This window comes from Equus quagga, chromosome 2, assembly GCF_021613505.1.
Source record: "Equus quagga isolate Etosha38 chromosome 2, UCLA_HA_Equagga_1.0, whole genome shotgun sequence".
Lineage (NCBI taxonomy): Eukaryota > Metazoa > Chordata > Mammalia > Perissodactyla > Equidae > Equus > Equus quagga.
In genome coordinates, this window is record NC_060268.1 from 37271721 (window position 1) to 37298936 (window position 27216).

At 38.5% G+C, this 27216-nt stretch overlaps 1 protein-coding gene across 1 annotated transcript in view; it reads right to left on the minus strand.

Annotated features, from left to right (window-relative positions):
* FSIP1 (fibrous sheath interacting protein 1) overlaps nucleotides 1–27216 on the minus strand; it is a 169580-nt gene that overhangs the window by 111599 nt on the left and 30765 nt on the right. Inside the window, exons 6-10 of the mRNA XM_046652924.1 lie at nucleotides 21239–21328; nucleotides 18849–18973; nucleotides 17232–17342; nucleotides 10087–10245; nucleotides 1196–1336 (exon numbers count right to left, since the gene is read on the minus strand). Of these exons, the coding sequence (XP_046508880.1) occupies nucleotides 1196–1336; nucleotides 10087–10245; nucleotides 17232–17342; nucleotides 18849–18973; nucleotides 21239–21328 (626 nt within the window). The remainder of the gene's footprint in view (nucleotides 1–1195; nucleotides 1337–10086; nucleotides 10246–17231; nucleotides 17343–18848; nucleotides 18974–21238; nucleotides 21329–27216) is intronic.

A 27216-nucleotide genomic window follows, 5' to 3' on the forward strand; every position in this document is an offset into this window, starting at 1 on the left:
CCGATTAAGTTTCCCATGAAAACAAAATGAAAACGAATGACAAAGAGAAGCACAGCGTGTTAATTCCCTTTAGATCTGTTGCTGCACTCTCGTTAGGCAGACCTTGAGTCAGGGCTGCTGTCCGTGGCTGGCAAATGGTACGAGCAGTTCAGCTGGATGTGATTATGTGGGGTGAAGAATCTCCATCGGGATGGTTGCACCCTCTCCGAGAGCTCTGAGGAGAATGGAATTTAGTCAGAATCACTTACCTGATGCTTACTCCCACAGAGCAGCATATAAAACAGACTAATGAGAGAAAATAGTGACCAGGCTGTAAGTGGCTGGACAGAAGGTGACAATGCTAAGAGAAGGATGATACAAGTAGGGACAAAAAAGAGAAGATTTTCAAAGAGTCATAAGGAACTGTGGTAAGATATGGCAACAAATCAGATGTACTGGTTAATACTTAATGAGGCTTGACGATCACCCAAGATAACAGGATTAGTAGGAGACAGCAGTAGGTAGCACTGGCAGTTATGACGAGCGCAGCCCTGGGAGACAGGATACAGGGAGAATCACAAGTTCAGCCTTGTCCTGTTTAATTTTAGGGAAAAGCCAAGTATCCAGTTGGAAACATCCTATGGATCGATGGAAAATCATAATAGAGAGCATTTCTAATTGGTTCAGAATATCAACCAGCTCACAGTTTAGTTGATTTAAGAGCCTTCTCTGATCAGCAATGATACACCTTTAAATGGCAAGCAATTAAAACATGAAATAGGCTCAAGAAGGATTTAGAATGTATTAAAATTAATGAGTAATAATATATTATGAATTATGAACAAAAAGTGGGAGTGTTTAAGCTATGAGTTCAATATATAAAGATAATTTTATGGAGAACAACTACCAAATTTTTCCACAAAAAAAGAGAACATTTATGTCAATGTCAGACACAGAATATTAGGCATATGGATCATTATTCTGACTTCAGATAGTATTTTACAGGTTTATTACATTACATAAATTAAGTATAACACGACTTCAAGTTCTACGTCTCATATTTTTAGCTTTTATTCAAATTCTTACTGGCAAATTCCCATGTCAGTTTTCTTGACAGATTTAACACATAAAAACTGCCATCTGAGTCAAAGGAGACTGAAGCCTTTTTTAATACAATCATTGGTTACAATTAAACTTTAAATAAAAAAACACTTACTACATTTTCCTTCATCTTTCTCAGTTTTTCATCTATCTCTCTCAGCCGATTTTTCTGATCCCGATTCTCTTTGGTGTACCGAAGTGCCTTTTCTCCTGGAGTTATTTCCATGTTTCTGTCATCACCATTAAGGCCAGCTTCCTAAATTAAAAGTAGAAAAAATTTCACACACAGGCTGAACACATACCATCACACACAGCTCCAAAGCAACTGAGCCTTGAAGGTTGACTTCGCTTCTCCAACAATACTTTTTCTCTTCAAGATAATATTTGTAATTCTCCAAACTCTTCCTATTCAAGGGAAAAAGGCCCAACCATATATAAAACAAGTAGGAAATAAGCTCAATCATCTGGAAAGCAGGAAGTTAGAATGAAAAGAGCAGTGGCTGGAAGCAGGGACCTAGACACGACACTGGTCCCAGCTCTGAATTTATCAGCTTGGAATCTTGGGCAAATCACAGTTTCTCTGGACTTCAAGATCATCATACATAAATAGTAGGAAAAAAAACCCTGCCTATCCATTTTATGAGAGGCAGCTGCGTAGTGAAGGAGACCTGGACTTCACAAAGTCAGTTTTTAATCCTGGCTCTGTCTGCCTGTTTCCTTTTTTTTTTTTTTTTTTTTTGTGAAAAGATCCACCCTGAGCTAACATCTGTTGCCAATCTTCCTCCTTTTGCTTAAGGAAGATTATCACTGAGAAACATCTCTGCCAATGTTCCTCTGTTTTATGTGGGATGCTGCCACAGCGTGGCTTGACAAGCGGGGCTAGGTCCACACCTGGGATCCCAGCCTGTGAACCCCGGGCCCCCGAAGCAGAGTGTGCAAACTTAACCACTATGCCACCAGGCCAGCCCCTATCTGGTTCCTGACTAAGATGGCCTTAGGGAAATCAATTAACCTCTCTGAGCTGCAGTTTCATTATCTGTAAAATGACAATAATAATAATACCTAGTCCAAAAGTCATCACAGTACATAGTAGGCATGTAACAAACCTTAGTGCCTAACAAATGTGAGTTGATTATGTCCTTTGATAAGAATAAGCATTGCATAATGAAAGTATTTCATTATTATCAGCAATACAGTGAATTGACAGACCCATACTCTCCCAAAGTTAATCTTACTTCTAGGTGATATAAATGGGTATTTCTTGACAGTAAGTGGGTCCTATATCTATAACTAAACTTCCTTATCTTTTGTCTGACGGATCCCCTACTCTGTTTTGCCATGTAGGTGTCTGGCATAAATGCCATTTTTCAAGTTGCTCAAGCCAGAATCCTCCCACATTCTCACTCCTTACATGCAGTTGGTCACCAAGAACAGTCATTTTACTTTCTAATACCTCGTTAATGAAGGCCCTTCTCTCTTTCTCACTGCCTCCTCATTATTCACTTGAAACAGCAGTTTTCAAACCCCAGTGTGCTTCAGACTCACCTCCAGAGCCTGTGAAAATATTCACAGGCCCAGCCTCCACCCCAGAGATTCTGATTCAACAGACAGGGACTGGGGACTGACAACCGAAGCACCTTGAGAATTTGAGAACTATCGACTTGAGCTACTGCTTGAGCCTCTGAACTGATCTCAGCACCACCAGTCTCCCCACTCATTCCACCCTTTGCAGAGAAGCCACAGGGCAAGGTGCAGAGTCCTCACCCCGTCACGGCCTGGGCCCTGACTCTCTCTTCAGTCTCATCTCCTATTTCTTGGGTCTCAGACCCAAAGCCTCAGCAATAATCACTACTGCTAGTTCTCCACCACTCCATGCCTCTTCCCTCCAACTCCTCATGCAGACTCCTCTTCTTTTAGAGCCCAGCTCAAACATATTTCCACTACAAAATGTTCCCTGGCATCCTCAGGAAGGGCAATTATTCCGTTGGTCATTCCACGTGTTCCCTCATTGCACTTACCACACTGTCACTGCCCAGACAGGGACCATGACTGTCCCCACTCTGTATCCTAACATAAACTACAATTCTGAAGCAGTATAAGCACTGGCCAATAGACGGTAATTTTGGTTCTCAGAGCTCTGATCACACTCATGTTTCAGTGAAATTCATATTGTAGAAAATTCTAATGAGGAGACTATTAAAAGAGTATATCAGTTTCAAGCAGTGATTCTTGTACATTTTGTTTTCTCCAAAATGGGACTCACTTCTGGTAGCTCTCAATCTCTAGAAGCATCCAGAGGGTAAATTATTATCAGCAATATTTTTCAAGAAGGAAACCTAATGTTAGGAAGGAGTTTAGAACAGATGATATCAAGGTCTCTTTGTAGCTCTAAGCATGGAGCATTTCATGAACTTTTATGAAGATACACCTACTATGAAGTAGGACAAACAGTGTCTTAGTCTGTTTGAGCTGCTATTACAGAATACCACAGACTGAGAGGCTTAGAAACAACAGAAACAACTGTATTTCTCACTGTTCTGGAGGCTGAGAAGTCCAAGATCAAGGCGCTGGCAGATTTAGTGCCTGGTAAAGGCCTGATTCCTAGTTCCTAGATGGTCATCTTCTTGCTGTGTCCTCACATGGCAGAAGGAGCAAGGAAGCTCTTTGGGTCTCTTTTATAAGGACACTAATCCCATTCATGAGGGCTACACCCTCATGACCTAATCACCACCCAAAGGCCTCACCTCCAAATACCATCACATCGGGGATTAGGTTTCAACATATAAATTTTGGCGGGACACAAACATTCAGTCTATAGAACATAACATGAGAATGGCAAACTGTGGTGAGGGTCTGACGCAAGCTGGGACAATCCGACTCTTTCTCCCTTGCCCCTGTCTCATGATTAGGTTTAGTCAATGTGGGGGGAGGAGTATTAAGAGATTGGAGAGCAGGAGGAGACAGAGCTTGGGGTACTTTTCCCTTCCCTGCTTTGGCATTATGCTTTTGGTAGTGCTGTATCCCTGAGGTGCCCACCAGGAGGGTTTTCTTAGATTCAAGTGAATATTCACAGTCAAAGACAAACAGAGGCCACACTTGGAGCCAGTCTACTCAGAAGGAGTGTTTTTCCTGTTCCTTGCTCAGAATTCTAACTGGTATACTATGTATGTGTGTGTATGTATGTATTGTAGAGAAATAAACTGGAAAGAAATTTTACTTGATGGTAAAAATCTTGATTATTTAATCTTATTTTTCTTTGATGTTTTTGTATTTCCTGAATTTTCTACAAAAACCTATATTAATTTCATAAGCATAAAAAGTCACTTTTTATTTTTAAGAAAACAAAAAGATTATTCGACCAAGGCTATTTTTGTTCTGCTTTGACACTGTGACTCTCTGTACCCAAAAGGCCTGAGGATTAGATTTTAGCCCCAGTTCTGCTGGTATAATCATCTGAGTACCTTCGAGCAGGTCACTTTCTCTTTCTGGGTCTCAATTTCTTCTGAGAAAGTTTCGTCCAACTCTAAAAGCTTATGAGTCTGTAATTCTCTACAGTTAGACCCAAGGATATATAACATCTTTCCCCAATCACGGTCTCTGATAGCATAACCATATAGTTTAAATATTTGAAGGATAGCATGTGATGAAAGCAGAGGCCAAGAGGCAACAAGAAAAGGTAATCATTGATTCTGGCAAAAATTGCCCAGTGGCATATTCAAGAAGCTCTGTGGTGCCAGGAGAGGTTCTATTGTCACATCAAAGTGCCAATCGGTACTGTCTGTTTTCATGATCATCAGGAAATATCTTGATTTCCTACGGTAGAAATGTTCGAGCAGATTCTCTGACCATCCATATCATTTCTGTGTTTCTGAAGCATACAGGAATGCTTTTATTCATTACAAGTAAAATTCAGTTCAGTAAAAGCTCTCCATGACATAGACAGAATATCTAAGGAGCCACAAGAAGAGAACCGTCCCTGAAGTCAATAGATATTTGTCGACTTAACTAATTGATTGCCAAGGGATTTTAAGTTCATCCTTAGAAAAATATCTGCAATGTTGACTGAGCCAAGAGAGGTCTTTGAAGCTAAGTAAACTCATTTCCAAAAGCCAAAGACAGAGGAAATTACATCGTCATGAGTTATCTGATATGCAAATAAGGGATAAGTCAAGGGCCAGAAAAATACAAACCTGCCTAAATAAAGCCAGCTTGCTTTGTGTTTTCAAGCCAATGCTATACTTTTCCACAGGCTTCTGCTATTTCCTGTCATCAGATGGATCATTTGCCTGGCAGTAGGGGAAAAAATCTTTCAGCCAGACTGTTTTTATCATCTTGGAATACTGCCATGCAATGAAAGAAACCTTGACTACACAGGAGGTTTAACATAGAAAAACAAAGAGATACAAATATAAACTTCAAAGTAATCCGTAAAACATAGGTGGCAAGAAAAATTCCCCAGATTTAATTGGGAACATTTGACAGGTTAGCATTAGAGGCAAGGACTCTGAAGTAACTTCTTATTTATTCCTCAACCCAGAAAACCAGGCTCTTGTGGCATACTTCTATGGTTTTTGGAAATGAGCAGACGGTCAATAAGATTTCTGTGCTTGTGACTAGCATACATAAAAAATTCCTAGATTCCTGCCCTCAACCAGCATATTGAGTAATTTGATGTTACCAGCATGGCCATTATTGGAACTCTGCAAATCCCTGGACTCAGCAATAAAATATCTTTCAGGAGTACATATCAAACAGCACTTTATAGTTCCTCAATTTTAGCTACTGTTGAAACAAGAAGAGACAAAAAGAAAAACGGTTAATTATTGCTGTCAGCAATAGTTTTCTCTTGGCAAGAAAAGAGATGAATACAACTACAATTTTCCTAAATCAAGTGTTTGTTAATTTTTTGTTGTCTTACCAGATTGTGTACCACTAAACAAATATATTAAGAACAAGAAAATAAATCAAGTAAAGGAGGACCTTTATATTCAATTTAACTAGTTGGTTTTAAAACAAAGAAATGCCTGTTGTCGATGAAAGACATTTCTGAAGAACTTCTCCCAACTAGAAAAAAAAAATCTAACCATAAACTGGAATTCTAGAGTTAGTAAGACTGATTACATGAGAGATGAATAAATTACACTTCTTTACAAGAGCCAAACTGAATAGAATTTATTATTGAATCCAGTTGCTAAAGGACTTAAGAAACTGAATGCTGACATAACTCTTACATCTTAGATATTTCTGGAGAAAGCTGGAATCTGATACGGTTACATATAAGAAATACGGTAACTAAATTATAGAACATCACTCAATTTTACGGTGGGATTTACAATATATGGAAAGAACTAACTGATTTGTTGGAGGGTTAGGGGATGGATACAGAAAGGTATGCACAGTTAGACCACAGATCTTAAGAAAAAAATTGCTTCAATTAGGTCTCTTTTGCTAAGATGAAATAAAAATAAAAAGCAGATGTAAAAACTGCAACCACATTATATTATTCACATTACAGCAATAGCAGTAATATGCCATTCTTTCTTCTGAATGTGACCACATGTTTTGTTTTAAACTAAGGAAATCAGATATGTAAAAGCCAAATGCTGCTTTTAAAACATTGCCATAAAGTGAAGAGCCAGGCCAGGCCATCTATATGAGAACATCATAATCAGCAACCTCATAAGGAAAAGAAGATTTCTTATCTGCCACTTTCACAACAACCAATATGTCCTTAACCTCTGAGTCACATTTCTGGAGTCCCTGAAATTATTCTGACTCAGGTACGTTTACCATATCCTAGACTTATGTGCCTAGCAACTTTGCACCTTAGAGTTGCCATTGTCAGATAAGTCAGAAAGTCTGTGTATTTCAACTTGTTTGGGGAACTGGTTTGGTTTTTCCTTTTGAACAAAATAAAGAAATCTCCAAAGGAATTTGTTCAATATCATGCCTTCGTCGAATAACCTTTCCTTTCTCTGTGCTCTTTCAGCATACACTTTCTGTATTTTTCGTAAGATCAGTTCCCATATTATGGCACTTTTTGTTTAATTGTGTGGTCACTCCACAACTTGCTCTACATTTACATCCTACCCTCCAGTATCCTATGGGCTGCTTTAAGGTCAGAGATGAAGCCACATACTAATCTGGTTACTCACCAACCGCCGCAGCATCTCCTACGAAATAAGCAGTCATTCAAAGATGGTTTGATAGCCTATGCAGTGGCTGAGCAAGTAACATAAATGCGTGAAGTAGTCCTCAGGGCCTATACTACAATATGTAATGGTGGATACTATAGTAAACTGGAGAATTTGTGCTCCATATAAAGCAGTAGTTGCTACTCAGCTCAATCCTGTAGTTTGCCAAGCAAGGATTCTGGCCTAATGTTGCCAGATTTTCTAATTTTTCAAGAGAAACTAGAAATTTGAATTTTTATATGAGTTTACCCAATTTTTAAGTGTTGGCTCAAAAAAAGTATAAACCCTATGTGGGCCAAAGGAAACCCATCTGTGAGCCAAATTTGCCCTGCAGCCCACCAGTTTTCAACCTCATGCTGTATAATGGCAGTCTTCTCCTGGGCCTCTGACCCTTTCTGCCTCATTCTCTAGTTCTTCTTCCTCCTCCTGTCCCCCACTTGTGGAAATGTACTTTCTTGATATTATTCCTTCTGAATGTCCTTTCTCTCTCTTCTCTGAACCACCACAGCCCCTTGCTTATAGTCTTCTATGGTGCTACCTATGTTGTCTTATACCACAGTTATCTATGTATATTCTGCGCCTCCCACAAGGAAATAAGATCCTTAAGTCATTTATCATTATAATAGTAACATCATTGGTTGAGTTCTGTGTCAGACACTACGCTAAGCACCTTACATATATTAACTCATCTACCCTTTAAAAGAATTCTAAAGAATAATATTACTACTTTATAGATGAGGAAACTAGGGTTTAGAGAGCTTCTAATTAATGCCCAAGTCCTCAGAATAAGTAAGTGGAAGAGCCAGAACTTGAAGCGAAGTTTTTTGACCCCACAGTTCTATATTTGCCTGACTCATCCCTAGATGCCCTATAATTTGCACGCAGTGAGCACTTGATTAATGTTTGTTGAATCTCCTGTTGAAAAATAGAAATTTATATTTCATTTAAAAGACATTCTTTCTTAGGGAGCATGGAGAAAACTTACTGATAGTTAATGGTTTGCAGAGAGTTAAAAATAAAAATAATGTGACTATGCCCTATGAATATTTGTGGTTTGGCAATAGATTGGAGCCAATTCATCAACTGAATAGATATGCAGAGTTTATCTGAGATACTTCTCAGTGTATTTATTCAAAAAAATTCCAATCCAAAAATAATATCTATAAAATAATTTGCCACGTTAGCATTTCTGGCTTGAAAATTCAATATGCAATGCTGGTTTTAGTTAGAAATGAGGAAAGCCAAGAGGAAATTGAACAAAAGCTAAAAGAATATTCTTTTTTTGCATGCAAGAAGGATTAATTATTTCTTTTCAATAACTATGATGTTACGTTTCTCTTTCTGCCCCTAACAGGAGTCCCAAAATGGAGTTGTCTCTTTTCTCTCTAAAATATATATTGCTTTACATGAAAATATATAAACACAATATGTAACAGCTAAGTAATGTACTAGTTTCCTTTTTTATAATTTTTTAAATATTTTATCTGAACTATAAATATGAACTCTGAAAATGTGATTTAGATGACAATGACAGAATCCGACCATAGTCGTGCTTTATTTGAAGTCCTAATAACTAAACAAATCTCTAAATTCTCAGCCTCTCTCTCAAGAATAACATTTGACAGCCATGAAAAAGACATTTTCTATCTTTACGACCATTATTCAGCTTTGAGATCTCAGCTACCTTTGAACTTTAACAACATTAACAACAACAAAAAAAACAGCTGTAACATGAAAAGCACAAAGAATATCCCTGAACAATTTCGTTCCCCCATCTTGGCTTCCTCCTTTTGGGAAATGGCACCCCCAAACATCAATAAACTGTAGTGTAACCAGGGTCAAAGGCTCCAGACGGCTCCAGAAAGGTTTTGCCAGTGACCAAACTTTCTTTGGAACATCTTAACGCTGCTCCCTTCCCCTGAGGTAGTTTCAACTGTCCCAAAGCCAAATCTCTAAACCTCAATTGATAGCTTGGAGGAAAGACTCACTATAAAGCAGAATTATTACCTATAGACTATAGCTATTTAAATCTTTTTAAGGACCAAGAAATCATATGCATCTAAGACTGTACAGAAAATGATTTGGTGAAATGTTTAAGAAACTGGCAGAGGGTTAGTAGAATAAGAAAAGACCAGCCATTTTCTCTTCAGCTGAAAACTAACACCCAACCCCAAACTAGATCCCATTTAGTACTGAAATATAGAGGGGGAAAAAGAACTTTACTTTTCCAAAGCTGCTGTTACTCTTCTGTTTTTCTACACCTTCTACTAGCTTTGTAAAGGAATATTTGAGGGAACTATCGAGAGAGGAAACACATTTATTTCAAAACCCTCACAGGAGAGAAGCCATCAACATAAGGCTTCACTGCTTGATGTTAAATTAAAAGAGGGAGAAGAATGTGGCAGAGTAAGGGACAAGTAGCTGCCATTCCTAATACCTAGAACCAGAGGAACAGAAGGAAATAAGGTTCTCAAAGTACTAATGAGGGCTATATCAATTTTCTTCCCTCTCCTCTCTCTTGATCATGATCAAGAATTAGCTTAAATCATAAAGATATAACAATATTAAAATAAATATTTCCTCAGCGACCCCCATCCCAGCAAATTACCAACTGAAAGAAAAATGAATAGGAAGTGGAAGTCGCTAAAGGAAAATCCACACTGTTATGGAAATGACTACCACTGCAGCTGGAGTCATGGAAAATGAAAATGGGAAGAATTTTCTTTGGTTAACAAGCAGATTGTCAAATTATGTGAACTAGCTTTAGCACTCATAAACCTGAACTGTCTACATGCTCTTGAAGTAAACATACCTGATCACTCTGATTTCCAATTCTTGGAGAAAAGCTGAAAATTGTTGGGGAGCCTGCAGAGAGTTCTTGGAGTTTTGTATCGATTTCAGCAAGCTGCTGATGCTGGGTGACCGCAAGTGTGTATCCTTCTCCTGGGACCAGCCAGCCAGACTGATCGCCCTAAGAGGAAATAAGGGTCAGTCACCAGATCATCCCTATGCTGCATTTTATCCAAAACATACCTTTCAGACTGCTACATCAAAACTCAGGACTTCACAAAAACAAATAAACAAAAACAAAACAAAACCACAGCATTAACATTGGGATAGTGAAAGAAAAAAATTAAATAGTTTATGGTTTCATTATCTGCCAACCCTGGGCAAAGTATCTTCTTACATTTGGTGGGTGGGAGGTTTCCTGTGGAAAATATCTCTTAGCCTCACAGTCTGGGTCTCATAAAATTCTCATTTCTCCACTTTGAAAAAGTGGTTTGTGATATGTTGAACAGGAAGAATCATATATATCCTATAAAATACCTATAAAGGACCTAGGTATTTTCAAAATTTGTCCCTGAAAAGTAATATAGGGTCTTTAAACTCAGTTGTTTGGATTTCATGAGTTTAATTGGTCATCTAACTCCTTATCACCTAACATTAGTCTCATAATGGGTTAAAACCCACTCATAACACTCTTTCAGAAATCTCATTCTGAGTGCCTACTGTGTACAGGCACTATACTGGGCACTGGTGATTCAATACTAATTCACAAGCTTCTGCCCTCAAGGAGTTCTCAGTCTCTTGGCAGCAAAGAGTTTAACACGGTGTGAAGAGTACCAGTCAGCCCAGGGCGCCATGGGAACCAAGGAGGATCAACCAACCTCTGCGGATGGGAAGGGAGACAGGGAGACAAAGTGGTTGGAGGAGGCTTCCTGGAGGAAATAATCAATCTTAATCACATCTCAAAGAAATGACATGATCAGCTATGTACTTTAAAACTGGAGCTGGTGAGGGCAAGAGTAGAGGTAGAAAACCCAGTTAAGAAGCAAAAGCCATAATCTAGAACAAAAGTGATAAGTGCTTGAACTAAAGAATGTTCCCTGGGAATGCAGAACATAGGACAGATTCCAAAGATACTTGCGAGGTAGAATTTACAGAATCGGGAGGTAATTTGATGGAAGACTGAAGGGATGAATAAGGATCAAAGATAAAAACCAAATTCCTGATTTTGTCAACTAGGGTGGATGATGGTCATATTGACCAAACTAGGAAATATAGGAGAATACAGGCTTGAGGAGGAAAATAATGATGAATTCTGTTTGGGACCTTTCGATATTCACAGATGTCCCTAGGATACACACAGATTATGTTAGGTAGTTAAATATATTTGTCTGAAGTTCAAGGTAGAGATCTGGGCTGGAAATAAGTATTTTGGACTCACCCATATATCAATAGTGGTTCACACCCTTGGACCATGGGAACGGGTGAGGTCACACAGGGAAGTGTGTAGTACGAGGACAGAAGAATCATGAAGAACACTAAGAACAAAGGAGCAGGTGGAGGGCAAGGAAGCTTAAGAATTTCATACACTTTGTTTTCATAACTCTAATACAAGGACTCAATCCCTAGACGGTAACAGGAAGAAATCTATGAAAAACTTATGCAAAAAGACTTCTATTTGTCTCCCACAACCCCAGCACCCAACCTCCCTTCCTGCTTCAGGGAAACCAAACAGTGCATGAGTCTCGGTAGGGGATAGGTCACCACCAGACACTCCTTCCCTCTTCCCACTGGCATCAAGAAGACAAGCAAATGACCTAGATTCAGCCAATCAGAAGTGAACACCCTGGACTTTGACTCTTGAGGGAGAAAGAGAGAGATGGAAAGATGGAGGAAAAGCAGAAAAATGATTAATAGTGACAGCAGTAGCAGTGAAAATCCAGTGTCAGCCGCAATGAAGGTGGCAGCAGCAAGCATCTATGGGGGGTGTCTGGTGGCCGTGGTGCAGCCCCTAACCAGCCTGTTTCTGAGGAGTTTCTATGGCCATGTTTCTGGCTACCTCAACTTCTGCCTGGTTTACAAACTTGGTTCTCCAAACTTCCCAATGAGTCTGCCTGCTACTCAAGTCCCCAGTGGATTTTTGTTTCATTGTTTGTTTTTTAGTCAAAGTCCATCTCTGTTTTTTGAAACCCGGAACACTGACTGATATGTTTTTTGCCACGTTACTTATAATAAAGGATAATTGCAAAAAGCCCAGATGTCTGAAAACAGGGATAAAGTGAGGAGACTACAGTATATCCATACAAAGACAAGATATAGTAGTAAACATTTTTAATTACACTTATTAGTTGGTATATGAAAGTTATACATGATTATAAAAAATAATATTACTCACAAATAAGAAAGTGTAATTTTTCCTAAATAAAAGTGATGTCAAAACTGTATGACATAAATGAGAAATAATACAAGAATCACAAAAAGTAAAACTATGGAATGAACGACCAAATACTGGTTAATAAATTTTAAATTCTTGTCTGAATAGAATTACTTTTTAAAGACACTGGAGGTAAAAGAGCATGTCAGGTTAATTCAGCAGAAATTTAAATGTCTCATGCACTATGCAGCTACAGAAGGAAATTATATGCTAATACACAGCAGATGGTATCACGTTTTTCTGTCTTTCTAACACCTTCTAGACACCCTTGCTATGTGCGGGAAATTGCGAGCTTTTAGGAGTCTTGTCTCCCTAAGACAGAACCCAGAAAATGCTCTTCACCACCCTCCTTTACAGCTAGGGCTCGGACCAGTAACCGAGGGTCCACAAGTGGACTCACTCATTCGATACTGACTTAGATGTAAATAATTTGAGATCTGACGCAAAACCCATTTTGCTGGGGGGGGGGGGGGGGCAGCAGCAGAGGCATCTATCTTTGGGGAGCCATTAATGTGTGAGTTCCAAACACAGGAGGAAATCCTCAAAAAAATTCAAAGTAAGTATCCTAGAGAGATTCAAGAGAATCTTACATCCATACAATTAAACACACCACTATAAAGATCAACCAGAGGGCAAGAGTTCTGGTTAATTAAAACATAATTATCATTTTAGTCATCTTTTTAAAGTGGCATGGGCATTTGTCAGAGATGAAGTGGTGGCGCACTCCATAAAGAAAAGGACACACAGAAGTTTGAAAGAATACAGCAAATTTGAGGAATGGCAAGAAGCTTGGTATGTTTGAGAATACAGTAGATAGGTCCTTTCCTCAAAGTGTTCCTAAATTCTTCCTATCACACTACACATCGTCCTCCTCCGAATCTCTATTCTAAGGAGTGCCACCATCTATCTGGCTTACAGAATTTCTGTATAAAATGTCCATCTCGCACACCAGAGAATAAGAAAGGACCCTCTTTATTCTCAGAGGACTTGCAGAAAGAACTCTCAGCAAATATGAGCTTAGAAAACAATAATAATTGTAAAAACAATAACAACAATCTCAAAAGAGGGCTGCATAGCTAAACAGCAGAATAGATATGCTTGAAACCCAACTTGGAAAACTGTAAAGTGAGTTCATATGAGCAAAATGGAAAAAAGACAAATTATGAGAAAAATGTTATAATATCTAGAGGAGGGATCCGGGAGGTTCTATAGCCATCTGTGGCAGACACTTGTACGCTGAGTAACCTTATCTCCTTTTGCAAATTCTTTCTTCCTTGCCTTCCTCTGCTACAGAAACTAGAAAGGGAAATATCTGAATCCCTGGTCTCCCTTGCAGCAATGTATGAAACAGATGGCTATGGGACACAGCTTGGCCAATGAGATGCAGGAGGAAGTCCTGGGGATACCATGCCTTCCCAAATGACAAGGCAAAGCCTCGGAGGAATGTCTCTTTGCCCTTTACCCTCACCCCTTTCTTTCTGCCTGGAAAATGGACACATTACCTAAAGATGTAGCAGCAAGCTTGCAAACCTAAAAACAAAACCACACGAAGATCGTGGAGCAGGACGATAGGAAGACACTAGCTGCTTACAACTGCACTTCTTATTACTTAAAAAAAATAAACTCTTTACTTGTTTAAGGCACTGTTTATAAAGTTTTCTGCTACTTGCAGCCAATCATGTTCCCCACTGATATCCCATTTTAGGTAGGCCAAAAGGAGAGAAAAGAGATGATGGAAGGGAAGAAATAATAGGAGATAATTTTCTGAACCGAAGAAAGACTTGATCCTTTAGATTAAAAGAGCTACAAGGCACCATGCAGGAACAAAAATGTTTTTAAAGACACACAAGTATGTTCTGATAAAATTTTTGAACTCAAAAATAAAGAGAAAATGCTACATGCTTTCAGAAAGAAAGGATTTTGCATGTAGAATTTAGTTACTACCCAGTCATCATTCAAATCAGGGAAAAATAAGTTTTTGAATATGTAAACACTCAAAAATCATCTACATACCATCATTTCTGGGGGAAAAATTCAAAAAAAATTCCAGAGGAATAATTCAAGAGAAGTGATTTGTACAAATAAACAATTAGATGAGCCTAAATATACAATTAATGACATGGTTAAAAATTTGGGTATTGTTGAGAAAGATTCCTAAAATAAAAGAAGGATTTTTAACGGTAAAAACTTATAATATTCTGGAACTGAAATTCCAGGTGATTTCAATGCATTCTGGAGGAGAGGAAATGGGAGAAAAGGGAAATACAAGTGTAACAAAGATTTTATCTTTTTAAGATATAAGATTTTAGAGATTAATTACTGAAGTTGAAAAGAAAATTCGTGTTTTAAGAACTTGAAGGTTAACACTACCAGATCAGAAATAGGATTCTGAATTTTCAAGCAAGGAGAGGAAAATGGGATAAAGAAAGCAAAATAAATATAATAAATGAAATATAAAAAAAGAGATCAGTAGGGGCCAGCCCCATGGCCGAGCTTAAGTTCACGTGCTCCACTGCAGTGGCCCAGGGTTTCGCCCATTCAGATCCTGGGCGCAGACATGGCACTGCTCATCGGGCACTGAGGCAGCGTCCCACATGCCACAACTAGAAGGATCTGCAACTAAGATATACAACTATGTACCAGGGGGGATTTGGGGAAGATAAAGCAGAAAAAAAAAAAAAAGATTGGCAACAGTTGTTGGCTCAGGTGCCAATCTAGAAAAAACAAAATATCAGTGGTCATAATAAATATGAATAAATTAAATATTCCCACTAAAAGATAAGGAATAGAAAATAATAACAAAAGATAAAGAAACAATAAAAGATAAACACCTAAAGATAAAGACACAACAGCAACAATAAAAATCCAGCTATACGGTACTTGTAAAACATCTACCTAAAACTAAATGATAGAGAAGAGTTTAAAATGAAGAGAGGAACAAGACACAAATACTAACAAAAACAATATGTAAAAGGCAATATTAATTTTAAAAATTCATTGTTAAAGCATTCCTAGAATACATAAGGAAGCGCTATCCTGCCCTAGTTTGGTCCGCAGAGAATCAGCAGGCAGCAGCTTGCCCAACTTCTTAATTAACACAAAACCAGGAATGAGACCCAGATCCCTTAATTCTTACTGTTATCTTAGATTTGATAATAAAATAAACAAATTACCATGAATCCCAAAGCTAAAATATCTCAGCACTATGTGGGTGTTTAGCAGCCTGCCTTCCCCACCCCTTGCCCCTGCTTCGCATAACACACTGGATGTGAAGAGGCCCAGGGACCTCTGGATGGGCAGGGACCTCCCTGGGCAATCTCACCAGCCCCAGACCTTCACCGTCTTCGAAAAAAGTATTTAGAGGTTTTGGTCTGTGATGTTGTGTAGATTTGCTTTTCTTTTGGGGTGATGTGAGGGGTAGAGATTTTGTTTGTCCACACAGAACTTTTTTAAATGGAATTAGTTGTCAACATTTAAAAAAAGGAATGTTGTCCATAAAAACCTGAATTTCTAGCTTCTCTTGACAAATTGAAGGACCCAGACAGCCCTGGGTTGGGATTGTCAAGCAGCAGCGGCCAGCTGATGCTGAGTACTGGCTCCCACAGACTGCCATGTCCTCCCCCACTGGCCACAGGCATTGCTGCACATGCACTGCTTTTGTACCTGAAGCCAAAATTACCCTCTGAACCTACGTGACAGGCTGGGTTCCCCAGACAGAGCCTAAGACAGGGATCCTTGTTCAAATGACTTATTGGGGGAGCGTTTTCAGGAGAAGGAGCATGAGGGAAGGAGGCTAGGACAAGGGAAGAAAGCCAGGCAAGGATGTGGTCTCAGCTGGGGAAGCTCTGGAGGACTAACTGCACCACAGAGCTAATCCCATCTCGAGGTGAGGGGTGGGGTGGGGAGGGGGTGCTTTCCTGGCCTGTGCAGCTCCCAGTTAGCCCAGGGCGATTCTCCAGGGGAGGGGGGAGCTGTGCACCCTTGGCACCAGGGAAGGGGATGGATGCACAGAGAGATGCCAGGTAAAGGGGATCTGGGCAGGGTGCCAGCAGCATTCACTACATCACATCTCTATTAAATATAGGGAAATAAAAGCTATATGACAGGGATAAGGGCTTCCAGGAACACAGGAACGTGTACTTCTTTTGTGGAAGCAATGAATACTGCTATAAGTTTAGTATGCAAACATGTGCAAATGCTGGGCCACCGCATTCCTTGTGTGACCTGCCGGGCCCTGTAAACACCCACACTGGCACCCTGGATTGCAAGTTGCTCCCCTCTTTAGGCTCAGTCTGCACTCCCCCAGCCCCTTCAGGGAACTGGATGCTCAAAGTTCACTGTTCTTTAGGATGATCACTGAAGATTACTCTGAAATATCAGGCAGCCAGTTTAGGGATAACAAGAAATGTCCAAAATAACAGCAGACAGAGAAATACATTCCTATTCATCAGTGACTAAGCCCACTGCATCACAAGCAGACGTTATTACTGTGATAGCCAATGTGTAGTCCCTCTTACAATAACATAAGGTAATCCTTTGACAGACAATAATGAATTGACTGAGAATAAATTTTAAAATTTCAATAAAAACCAATTCATAAAAGAGGATTTTTTAAAGTCAAAGAATATTGTCTTATAATTTGAAAAACTATTGCAAATTTGTGCTAATGGGTCAATTACATGATAAAAAAACAAAAATTAAGAAGTGTCGAGGTCATTTAACACCAGTTTACATACCTCAGAACTGGACAGCCCCGAATCTCTATCATCCAAGTCCTTCAGAAGTTCCATCAGCCTTTTCTTCTCTCTGTCAATCATAACCCCTGGTTTTCCTGGATTCTTGGCCAACTACAGAATGCATTCATGGAAAATATTAATACTCAAGCAATTAGTAGTTCAAGAAAATAAAAATGGGATCTGAGGCTTCATAGTATAGATAAACTAAGGTAAAATTTGTGAGATTAGGCAATTTTCATTTTCATAATTTTATGTCAAATTTTTGGTATAGGTCCATTCTCCAAGTGAAGATATTCCCACTATAAGAAGGCCCTCACATTAACCATCTCAAGAAATATTTTATTTAAAAAAATAAAATAAAACAACAGAACACAGGCAGTTTGCAAACCTCTCTTTATATAATATACACCAACGCAAAAACATATTTGCTGAGACATTGGGAAAGAATCTTCTTGCCACTTGCTATGTGGCGTATATCCACTAAAGGAAACTGCTTTTATATTTCAAGAATATCATACCAGGAGTTTAAACAAAGATTCAGTTACTATTGTTAAAAGGGAAAAATGAAATCTATGGTGGAGCTGCCGTCTGTGTCAGCAAGAACTTGGCTATGAGAAGAAATGCTACCACTCTTGGAAAATCAAACAATATATCAACATACAATGGGCCAGTGCAAAGAAACGGATAAAGTTGGAAAAGGTTTCCTTCAGATCATACGAACATGGAGCACAGAAAAATTGAGAGCTCCAGAAGCCAGTCTTGGCAGAGGCAGCCTGACCCATGAATCCACTTGGCTTGGAAATGACGTGCCAATTGTGGAAAGCATCAGGCTTGAAGTGTGAGGAATTATTTCACTCTTTCCTCTTGTAATACTTCACACTCACCAATGCAGTTCTCTAATGACTTAGCTGCTTGAATGGTTTGCAATGAACTTTCTGTCCACTGCACTTACATTTCTTGCTGTAAATTATTAATTAGCATTCTGGTCTAATACAGGAGCCCCTGTGCCCTTGGTTAGTCTGAGTCTGCCTTGAGGACAAAGCAAGTGAGTCTGTAGAGCCTGTAAGATCAAGGACAAGCCCCCGAAGCAGAGAGCTACTCAAGGCAAGTGATGGGCTGCCAGGAGGCTCAGCTGGGGAGGAAGGAGAGCCAGGGGGCAGACAACCAACTGGCCTCTCCGCCTCTCCCAGGAGCATTTTCCATTCAAATTTATAAATGCACCAGCTATAAAAATCAGTCTCATTAATCTAAAAAAACAATTTTACCAATAGGCAATTTAAAATCTGGGAAACACTGTCCAAAGCTACTATCTAAATAAATGTTTTTTAAATTACAGGAACCAGGTTCATTTCTGGATAGTGAAATAAACGTATTGAGTTGCAGCCATATTTTTTAAAAGGGATCGAATAGGATAGGACAGGAGAGGATAGGATGGAACAGAAAATAGTGAAGTTAAGTACTGGCTGATAAAACTTTTCTTTCAGTTATATATACTGTTTCAATTACATATGCATGTATCATAGTCAAAAAAATATATAAAGACACTGAACACAACTATTTCCATTTTTGCCACTCATTTAGTCCCACATTCTGGCTTCTAAATTTCTAAGTACATACCTCAATGTTTCGCTTAATAAAATCCTGGCTGTGTTTACCCCTGAGCTCAATCTTTTCTGTTTTTGAGAAAGGTTTCTTTTCTGCCTTGATCAAGGACTCATTTCTTTCCAGATCATAGGTAAAATCTAATATTAAAAAAGTTTGAAATTTTTTCATAATTATAATTGTCCATTATGCTAAAATTTTACCTTAAGCATATATTAAAATACATAAGAAATAAAACACACACAGAAGAACTTCTAAATTCCAGATCCAGAAACGTAATATATATGGAGATTTATTCTTTAAAAGATAAATGTGCCACCACAATTTGCAATGAAATTCTCATAAAACTTCTTTTGTTATTCATTATTATGTATCAAACTTCTTGCTGTTGATTCCTTTGAAATCATGGGAAATATTAAAAAACTTCAAGTGATATATGTGACAGAGAAATCTCTGATGTTATGGGGATTTTTAAAATATATTTTATTTTAGGCTTTATAAAACAAAACTTTCCCTAAAGACTAAGTCATTTCCTACTATTCTGTTAATTTGCCGTCACCCTTTCGGAACCACCAGCATTTTTTCCAAAGCCGTCTTTAAGCAAGGGCTGGGCATGAACATCCTGGATGCTCTCCATCCCATCTGCACAAACCACTGGAGCCCGTTTCAGTTTGTCGGTTTTTCTCAACCTTTGACAAAAGGCTTAAGTCACCCTCTGAGTTGTTGAGACCCCGAGTGCTCAAAACAAGGGTAAGAAAAATACTTGTGGACTCTTACTCCCTTTGTTAAATATCATGTTTTTACTGTAGTCACATTTATAGCATTTAAAACAAGATCATGTGAACTCTCCATTAAAGCTCTAAAAATATGCACAAAGAAGAGTCTTCTTAACTAACAAAAGGAGTCCATCCTACAAAATAGGATAACTGCCACATTGAAGTCCAAAAGGGAGCCAGCCCCATGGCAGAACAGTTAAGTTCGTGGGCTCCGCTTCAGCGACCCAGGGTTTCGCTGGTTCGGATCCTGGGCACAGACATGGCACCACTCATCAGGCCATGCTGAGGTGGTGTCCCACACAGCACAACCAGAGGCACTCACAACTACAATATACAACTATGTGGGGAAGGGGGAGGGCGAGGGGGGAGGCCTTTGGGGAGAAGAAGGAGGAGGGGAAAAAAAGAAGACTGGCAACACAGGTTAGCTCAGGTGCCAATCTTAAAAAAAAAGTCCAAAAGGGTAAAACACCAGGCAGTAGCTCAACGCAGACAAGGTTTATTTAAAAGTTATCTTTGTTTTATGAGAGGTTACTTCAATAAAAAGTATTAAGGGAGCTAGCCAACTGGTGTATTTATAGCTAATTATCAAAGATTGAATGCAAATTTAAAAATCAAAGGACAAATTTTGATAACAATAGCTGGAAAGAATCAGGAAAAGGGTAAGATCTCTGGATTTAAATTTTTTTCAAACAAAAACTAAATTTGAGTAAAAACAGTTTTACTCAAATTTAAGTTATAAGTTTCTAGGCAAATAAATCTGTGCTTTATAATTAGGTTTTATTTTTCAATCAATAACATAATTATGTTTTAAATCAACTACCTATAAAGTATGAGTGACTTTTTTGGTGAGTGGCCTCCTTAGATATAAAATATGTAACTTTTTCCCATAATCCAAGTTGCATATAGTCTTTTAAGTTGAAATATGAGGTTTATTCATTCAATTGAAGTTTCATATATTCTTAAATAATACAAGATTAATGTAACTCAAGTTAAATGTATCCATGTCTCTATTTATAATAGAGTTTCTTTAAAATATATCTTTAATAAATTGTAGGAAAAAACACTGGACTGTCTGGAGAGAATTGTCTCACTAGAAATGTCCTCTTTTGCTCTCCATCCGGGTGGTGACCCACGGCAGAAGCTGCCATGTTTCTATAGTGACCCCAACCCTTGCTGGTTTGGTTGAGTTGGTTGGTCCAGGGGTAGATATCTAACCCAAGTTGGATCAGTTGGTCTTTTCTCTAGGATTTCGGAGTTGAGTCTCCCTCTCAATGACTAACCACAGAATATGCTCTTGGGAATCAAAGAAAGCTGTCTACCACCAGGATTCTTTTCATACATTTTCTTTCTTGCTTAAGCTAGGTTTCCATTACTTGCAGCCAGCTTTTCTTTAACGCTTTATTACCTAAAATTTCAAACATCCAAAAGTAGAAAGAATGGTATAATGAACCCTAACCAACTAACTTCAACTCTGGTTAACTCATGACCAATCTTGTTTCATCTAGGACCTTGCCTACTTCCACCCACCTCTAGAATAAATCACATCAAATCATTTCATCTGTGAATGTTTCTGTAAGCAGCTGGTATTTTCTTGTGACAACATGCGTAACCACACAAATTAAAACATACCTTGATTGATAATCTGTATACAGTTTTCATATTCTTCTGGAGGGACTTGAGTGTAAAACACTGAGTCTTCACGCTCATAGCAAGAAGGACCTATCGATTTAAAAAATCACAAAATAAATAAGTAATTGTCTAACAAGAACAATTGCTAAAAAAAATAAGATCTTATATTCTCTGTAATATTCATCAATCCTCCCCATACACACTTCTTAAGACAATGTCACTTCCAGGTAGAAATGATAATCATCTTTGTACACATGAGCCACTGAAACAAACAGCAGAAATCAAGATAGTCAAATAGCATTTCCCTAGAATTTCTGTGCAAAGAGGATGTAAAAGGGTGTGCTAAAATATCACATGAACTCTCCTGAGATAATGTATCCAAATTCCAACACACATAATACAGAGAATACACACACTGAGTAACTGTAATTGTGTTTTTCTTTTTTGTTTTAGACCCCCAAGGTGATGATTTCAAATACATGGTTAGTCATCAGGATAAAAGAATGTGCTTGAAAGAGAAAACTGAGGAGACTCTTAGCAGTTGGCTTTCTTCTTTTGTGATTTATTCTCTCAAGCTAAAACTCATAAAGAAATTAGGAAATTATGTTTTTCAATTCCTTTTGTTTTAATGTAATTTATTTTATTGTCTCCTATTAGCTAATTTAGACCATATATTTGCAAGAAACTGCTAACATAAGCAAGTATCCTTTTTTTTAAGTCTCTCTCTATGCTTTAACATGAAACAATCTGCCAGGTTGTGGCACAGAAATGTTTTTGCTTCAGAAAACATGAGAAGTCTTGAAGATATTACAGGACCCACCACCTATCTCTCAAACAAACCTGGTTCAAGCACCCCCTCTGAGATGATACAAAGGAAGCAGGCAAAAGACACATTCACCCCAACACACAACATCGCCAAATTCAACACATACAACTTCCGATAGTAAAAACAAATTCATCAATTCCAATTCCTTAATTTGGAATTCATAGTAATGTCACATCATTGGGACTGACATTACAACTTTAATCCTTGTACAATCTTTTATGAGTTAATCTAGCAGATTAGTGGTGTAAGCCTTGGTGGGAGAGGGGTAACCTGCTCAAAAGACAAAAAGGCTTAAAGTTCTTTTCAAATTTTTAATTGTTTTGCAACCATTATTATTAGGGGTCTTAAATATTCATTAAAGCAGGCTCAGCAAGCCAGCAATTTGGCAACATTTTATTAATAGTTTTAAGTTACACCATAGACTTAAGGTGGTGATATATTTATTTTTGATCCCATAATTCCCTTTAATAGCAATTTCCCTCAATTTTATGCTAAAGTACCTATAATGACACAAAAATATGAAAACTTGCAATATTAAAAACTATGATAGCAAGATGATATTTAAAGGTTTTAAACCTAGGGGCTTGTCCTAGGCTAAAATTAGCCTTATTCTTGCGACCCTGTGGCCCTTCACCCATAGTCTTGGTGGTATTCATCGCCTCAGACAGAATGTGGCTACAGCCTAGAACAAAGGCCGCATAGCTCAGCCTTGAGTTTAAAACACAACAGTTTTGAAAGTCAGGCATTCAGATGAAGGCGCTTAACTCCTTGAGGGAAAAAAAAAGCATTTTCAGAATTCCAAAACTCCCCCTTTAGAAAGCTCTTTCTTACAGATTAAAAAAAAAAAAATCTAGTCCGTGAAAATCTGAAGAACAACAGGATAATAGCATCAGAGTATCTCCTCACAAGATAACCTATTTAGTACAAAAGGAAAAACAGTAACTCTGCAGTGGGGAAACGTGGCAGATACCACCTTAACAAGTGATCAAAGTCAACGCCCCCGGTAAGGGGATAATCAACATCCTGCGCTTCCTGATCTGATCCACTGAGAAGAACACAGTATTACGTCAATGGGATTCCTGCCAAAAATGGACAACATGAACCTAATCGTGTGGAAACATAAAGAAACCCAAACTGAGGAAAAGTCTACAAAATAACAGGGCTATAGCCTTCAAAAATGCCAATGTCATAAACACAAAGAATGACCAAAGAGACGTGACAACTAAATGCAATACATCATCTGGGACTTTCTTTTGTTATAAAGGATTTTGGTGAGACAGTTGGCAAAATATGAGTAAAGTCTATAGATTAGATAATAGTGTCACATCAATGTTAATTCCTGATTTGCGTGTGTGTGTGCGTGCGTGTGTGCAAGCGCATGGAGAGAGAGAGACAGAGGGGAGATATATGTATATAAAGACAGAAAAAGAAAAGGAGAATGTGGTAAAATATTAACACTTGGAGAATTGGAGTAAAGGGTATTTGAGAATTCTTCGTGCTTTTCTTAAGACTTTAAGTCTGAAATTATATCAAAATAAAAAGTTAATAGGAAAAATTTTTAATTCTAATTTTAATCCTCACAACAAACATTTATCTGGGAAAAAAAAAACCCATCTCACTTCAGAGATCAAGAGCCAGAGCATGAAGGACTGAACACAATTTTTAATAAGAGTCCTGGAAGAGGAGGACCGCAGGATGTGGGTTGTTTCCTGCCACCTAGGGAAGAGATTAAAGCCCATCCCAGACTATAGGGGAGGACCTAGAAGAGCATCTGAGGGGATGAGTTAGAAGTAGATACAAGTGACACAAGTGTGAGGCTGCTCTCTGGCACACATCCCATTGGAGGTGAAATCCTAGAATCGGATAGAGATCCTCAAAGAGAACCCAGAGCAGTGGACTCTGCCTCACTGCACACCTGGAACTCTGGCAGGAGACTCCATACACAGTGCTCCACACCTACCCATGACAGATGCAAAGCAGCAATGGCAGTGTGGCATGTTTAGAGGGAGATGGGGCCTGAAATTTGCTCGCTCTCTCTCTCTCTCACACACACACACACATATACACACACCACACAATTCCCATGGCTGGCCTGCGGCATGGAGGAGATCCAGAAGTTCTCAGTTGCCCCTGTAAACTAGAAGAAGCTCTCCCCCCACCCCACATCATATGCCAACCAAAAATGTACATATTCAAACATCCTGTACAATTGAGAATCACTCTATCAGACTACAAAGAAAATTTCAATAAATTCAAAATATCAACACAATGACACAATATCATAAATTTCTATATTAGCTTTTAAAATATAGTGCTCATAAAAAGTTCTGGAGGGGGCCAGCCCCATGGCCTAGTGGTTAAGTTTGGCATGCTCCACTTCAGCAGCCCAGGTTTGTGGGTTCAGATCTTGGGTGCAGACCTACACCACTCATCAGCCATGTTGTGGTGGTAACCCACATATAAAATAGAGGAAGACTGGCACAGATGTTAGCTCAGGGCTAATCTTCCTCAGCAAAAAATTTTTTTAAAAAAATTCTGGAGAATAAGGGCAAGGCACTATCATTTTCTAATTAACTATTAGATCAGTGAGAAATAAGAATACAATAACAACTTGTAGAGAATAATGATGACACCACATATTAGAGAAGGTAGTACAGAGGTAAAGCTATTTTCAGAAACAAATTCATAGCAATGATGCTTTTTATCATATTGTTATGGACTGAACTGTCTCCCTCCAAAATTCCTATGTTGAAGCCCTAACCCCCAATGTCGCTGTATTCGAACACAGGGCCTTGAAGGAGGTAATTAAAGTGAAATGAGGTCACTGGGTGGGGTCCTAATCTGATAGAATTGGTGTCCTTATACGAAGAGGAAGAGACACCAGAGATATCTTGATCCCCTCCCTCCTTCCCTCTCTGCCCAGAGAAAAGGTCATGTGAAGACCCAGGGAGAAGATGGCCATCTGCAAGCCAGAAAGAGGGACCTCACCAAAAAATGAATTTCCCAGCACCCTGATCTTGGACTGCTAACCTCCAAAACTGTGAGAAAATAAATTTCTGCTGTTTAAGCCACTTGGTCTGTGGCATTTTTTTATGGCAGCTCTAGCAGACACATATTTTAAGAGAAAATAAAATGAGCTTAACTAATTTAGCTGAAGAAGTTAGAGAAAACAAAAACAAAAGAAGTTCAAGAAAAGAAATAATAAAGATAAGAGCTAGAATTTAGCAAAGAAATTCAAAACTGGTTCTTGTGAGGTATAAAAAGAAAAATCTGCAAGTATAATTTTAAAAAGAGAAACACTAGTTGTAATTAAGATAGCATGGTATTGGTGAAAGAACAGAAACATAGATCACTGGGACAGAATAGAGGGTGCGGAAATAGACCCACGAAAATATAGTCAACTGATCTTTAACAAAAAAGCAAAAGCAATTCAATGGAGAGAGGATAATGCCTTCAACAAATGGTGCTGGAACAACTGGATGTCCATAGGCAAGACTTTAAAAAAAGAACCTAGACACACCTAGACACACACAAAAATCTGAAAAGATATTCAACATTATTTGTCATTAGGGAAACGCAAATGCAAATTAAAACAATGAAATACCACTATATACCTATTAGAATGGCTAAAACCCAAAAGACTGACAATACCAATTGCTAGCAAGGATGGAGAGCAACAGGAACTCTCATTCTTTGCTGGTGGGAATGTAAAATGGTACAGCAATTTGGAAGACAGGCAGTTTCTTACAAAGTTAAAGTCTTACCATAGGATTCAGCAATCCTGCTCCTAGACATTTACCTAAATAAACTGAAAATTTATGGCCACAAAAAAAGCCTGCAGACAAATGTTTAAAGCAGATTTATAATTGCCAAAAACTAGAAGCAATCAAGATATCTTTCAATAGATGAAGGTATAAATAAACTGTGGTACATCCATAGAAGGAAACGTTATTCAGTGACAAAAAGAAATCAGCTATCAAGCCACAAAAAGACACAGACAAATCATAAACACATACTGCTAAGTGAAAGAACCTAATTTGAAAAGGCTACTTATTCCAATCAGACAACATTCTGGAAAAAGTAAACTAGAGAGATGGTAAAAAGATCAGTGGCGGCTAGGGGTTTGGGGGAGGGGAGAGGGTTGAATGAGAATTCACACACAGGAGATTTTTTTAGGGTGGTAAAACTATTCTGTATGATTCTGTAATGGTGGTTACATGACGCTATGCATTTTTAAAAACCTATAACTTCACAGCACAAAGAGTGCACGCTAACGTATGAAAATTTTCAAAAATTATTTAGGATGTCATAGAATCCCAGGATGGAATGCAGAATGTGACAAAACAATCTAAATGTATCACAAATGTCTGAAACCATCTCACTGAAGGGGGTGGAGGAAAAAGGTGCTCACCTTAAGTAACTTTGGAAATGAATAGAGTCTGCATGACTAATGGCACCAGAAACCGCACATGAGCACTGTACTCCGGTTCAGCTGTTTGCTCCAGGGGTACAGGATAACAACTGTGATAACACTATACATGTACAGTGGAAGCCAACAATTAAGTAAACGGACGGCTGATGGTGAGAGCCAGGCTTCTCGCTGTTGGAGTGGAGGTTGCAGATAGGCAAGGGGAAAAGGCAAGAATGATCCATGTGGTAACAAAGTCAGAGAGATCAATATGAACTCATGGTTAGCTTAATAAAAATACAGATGACGACAAAGAAACATTTATAGATATGTATATAACAGTTTAGTATACACACAAATATTTCCTCTCTGAGAGGGCCTAGAGTCAACAACTCCCCAGTAACAACCAAATCTAGTAGTCAGATCTTGGTTTCTATTATCATTCCTCAATCAGAGGAACCACAGCTCCTTGGAGAAATGGCTGATTCTAGGACTCAGGTAAGAAATACATGAGTCTGAGCATCTTGTTATGCTAGAAAGTAAGCACATGTTCAACAACAACAATAAAACAAAACTCAAAGGAGATACGTCGAAGGGACATGGGAGTCAACTGAGAGATCTCCCACTGGCCAAAGTTGGCAAATTTTGAGCAACAAAATAAAGTGGTATTGGATTATAACCCAAAGTATAAAACAAATATTCATGAGTCTATATTGATATAAATGATTGAATAAATAAATAAAT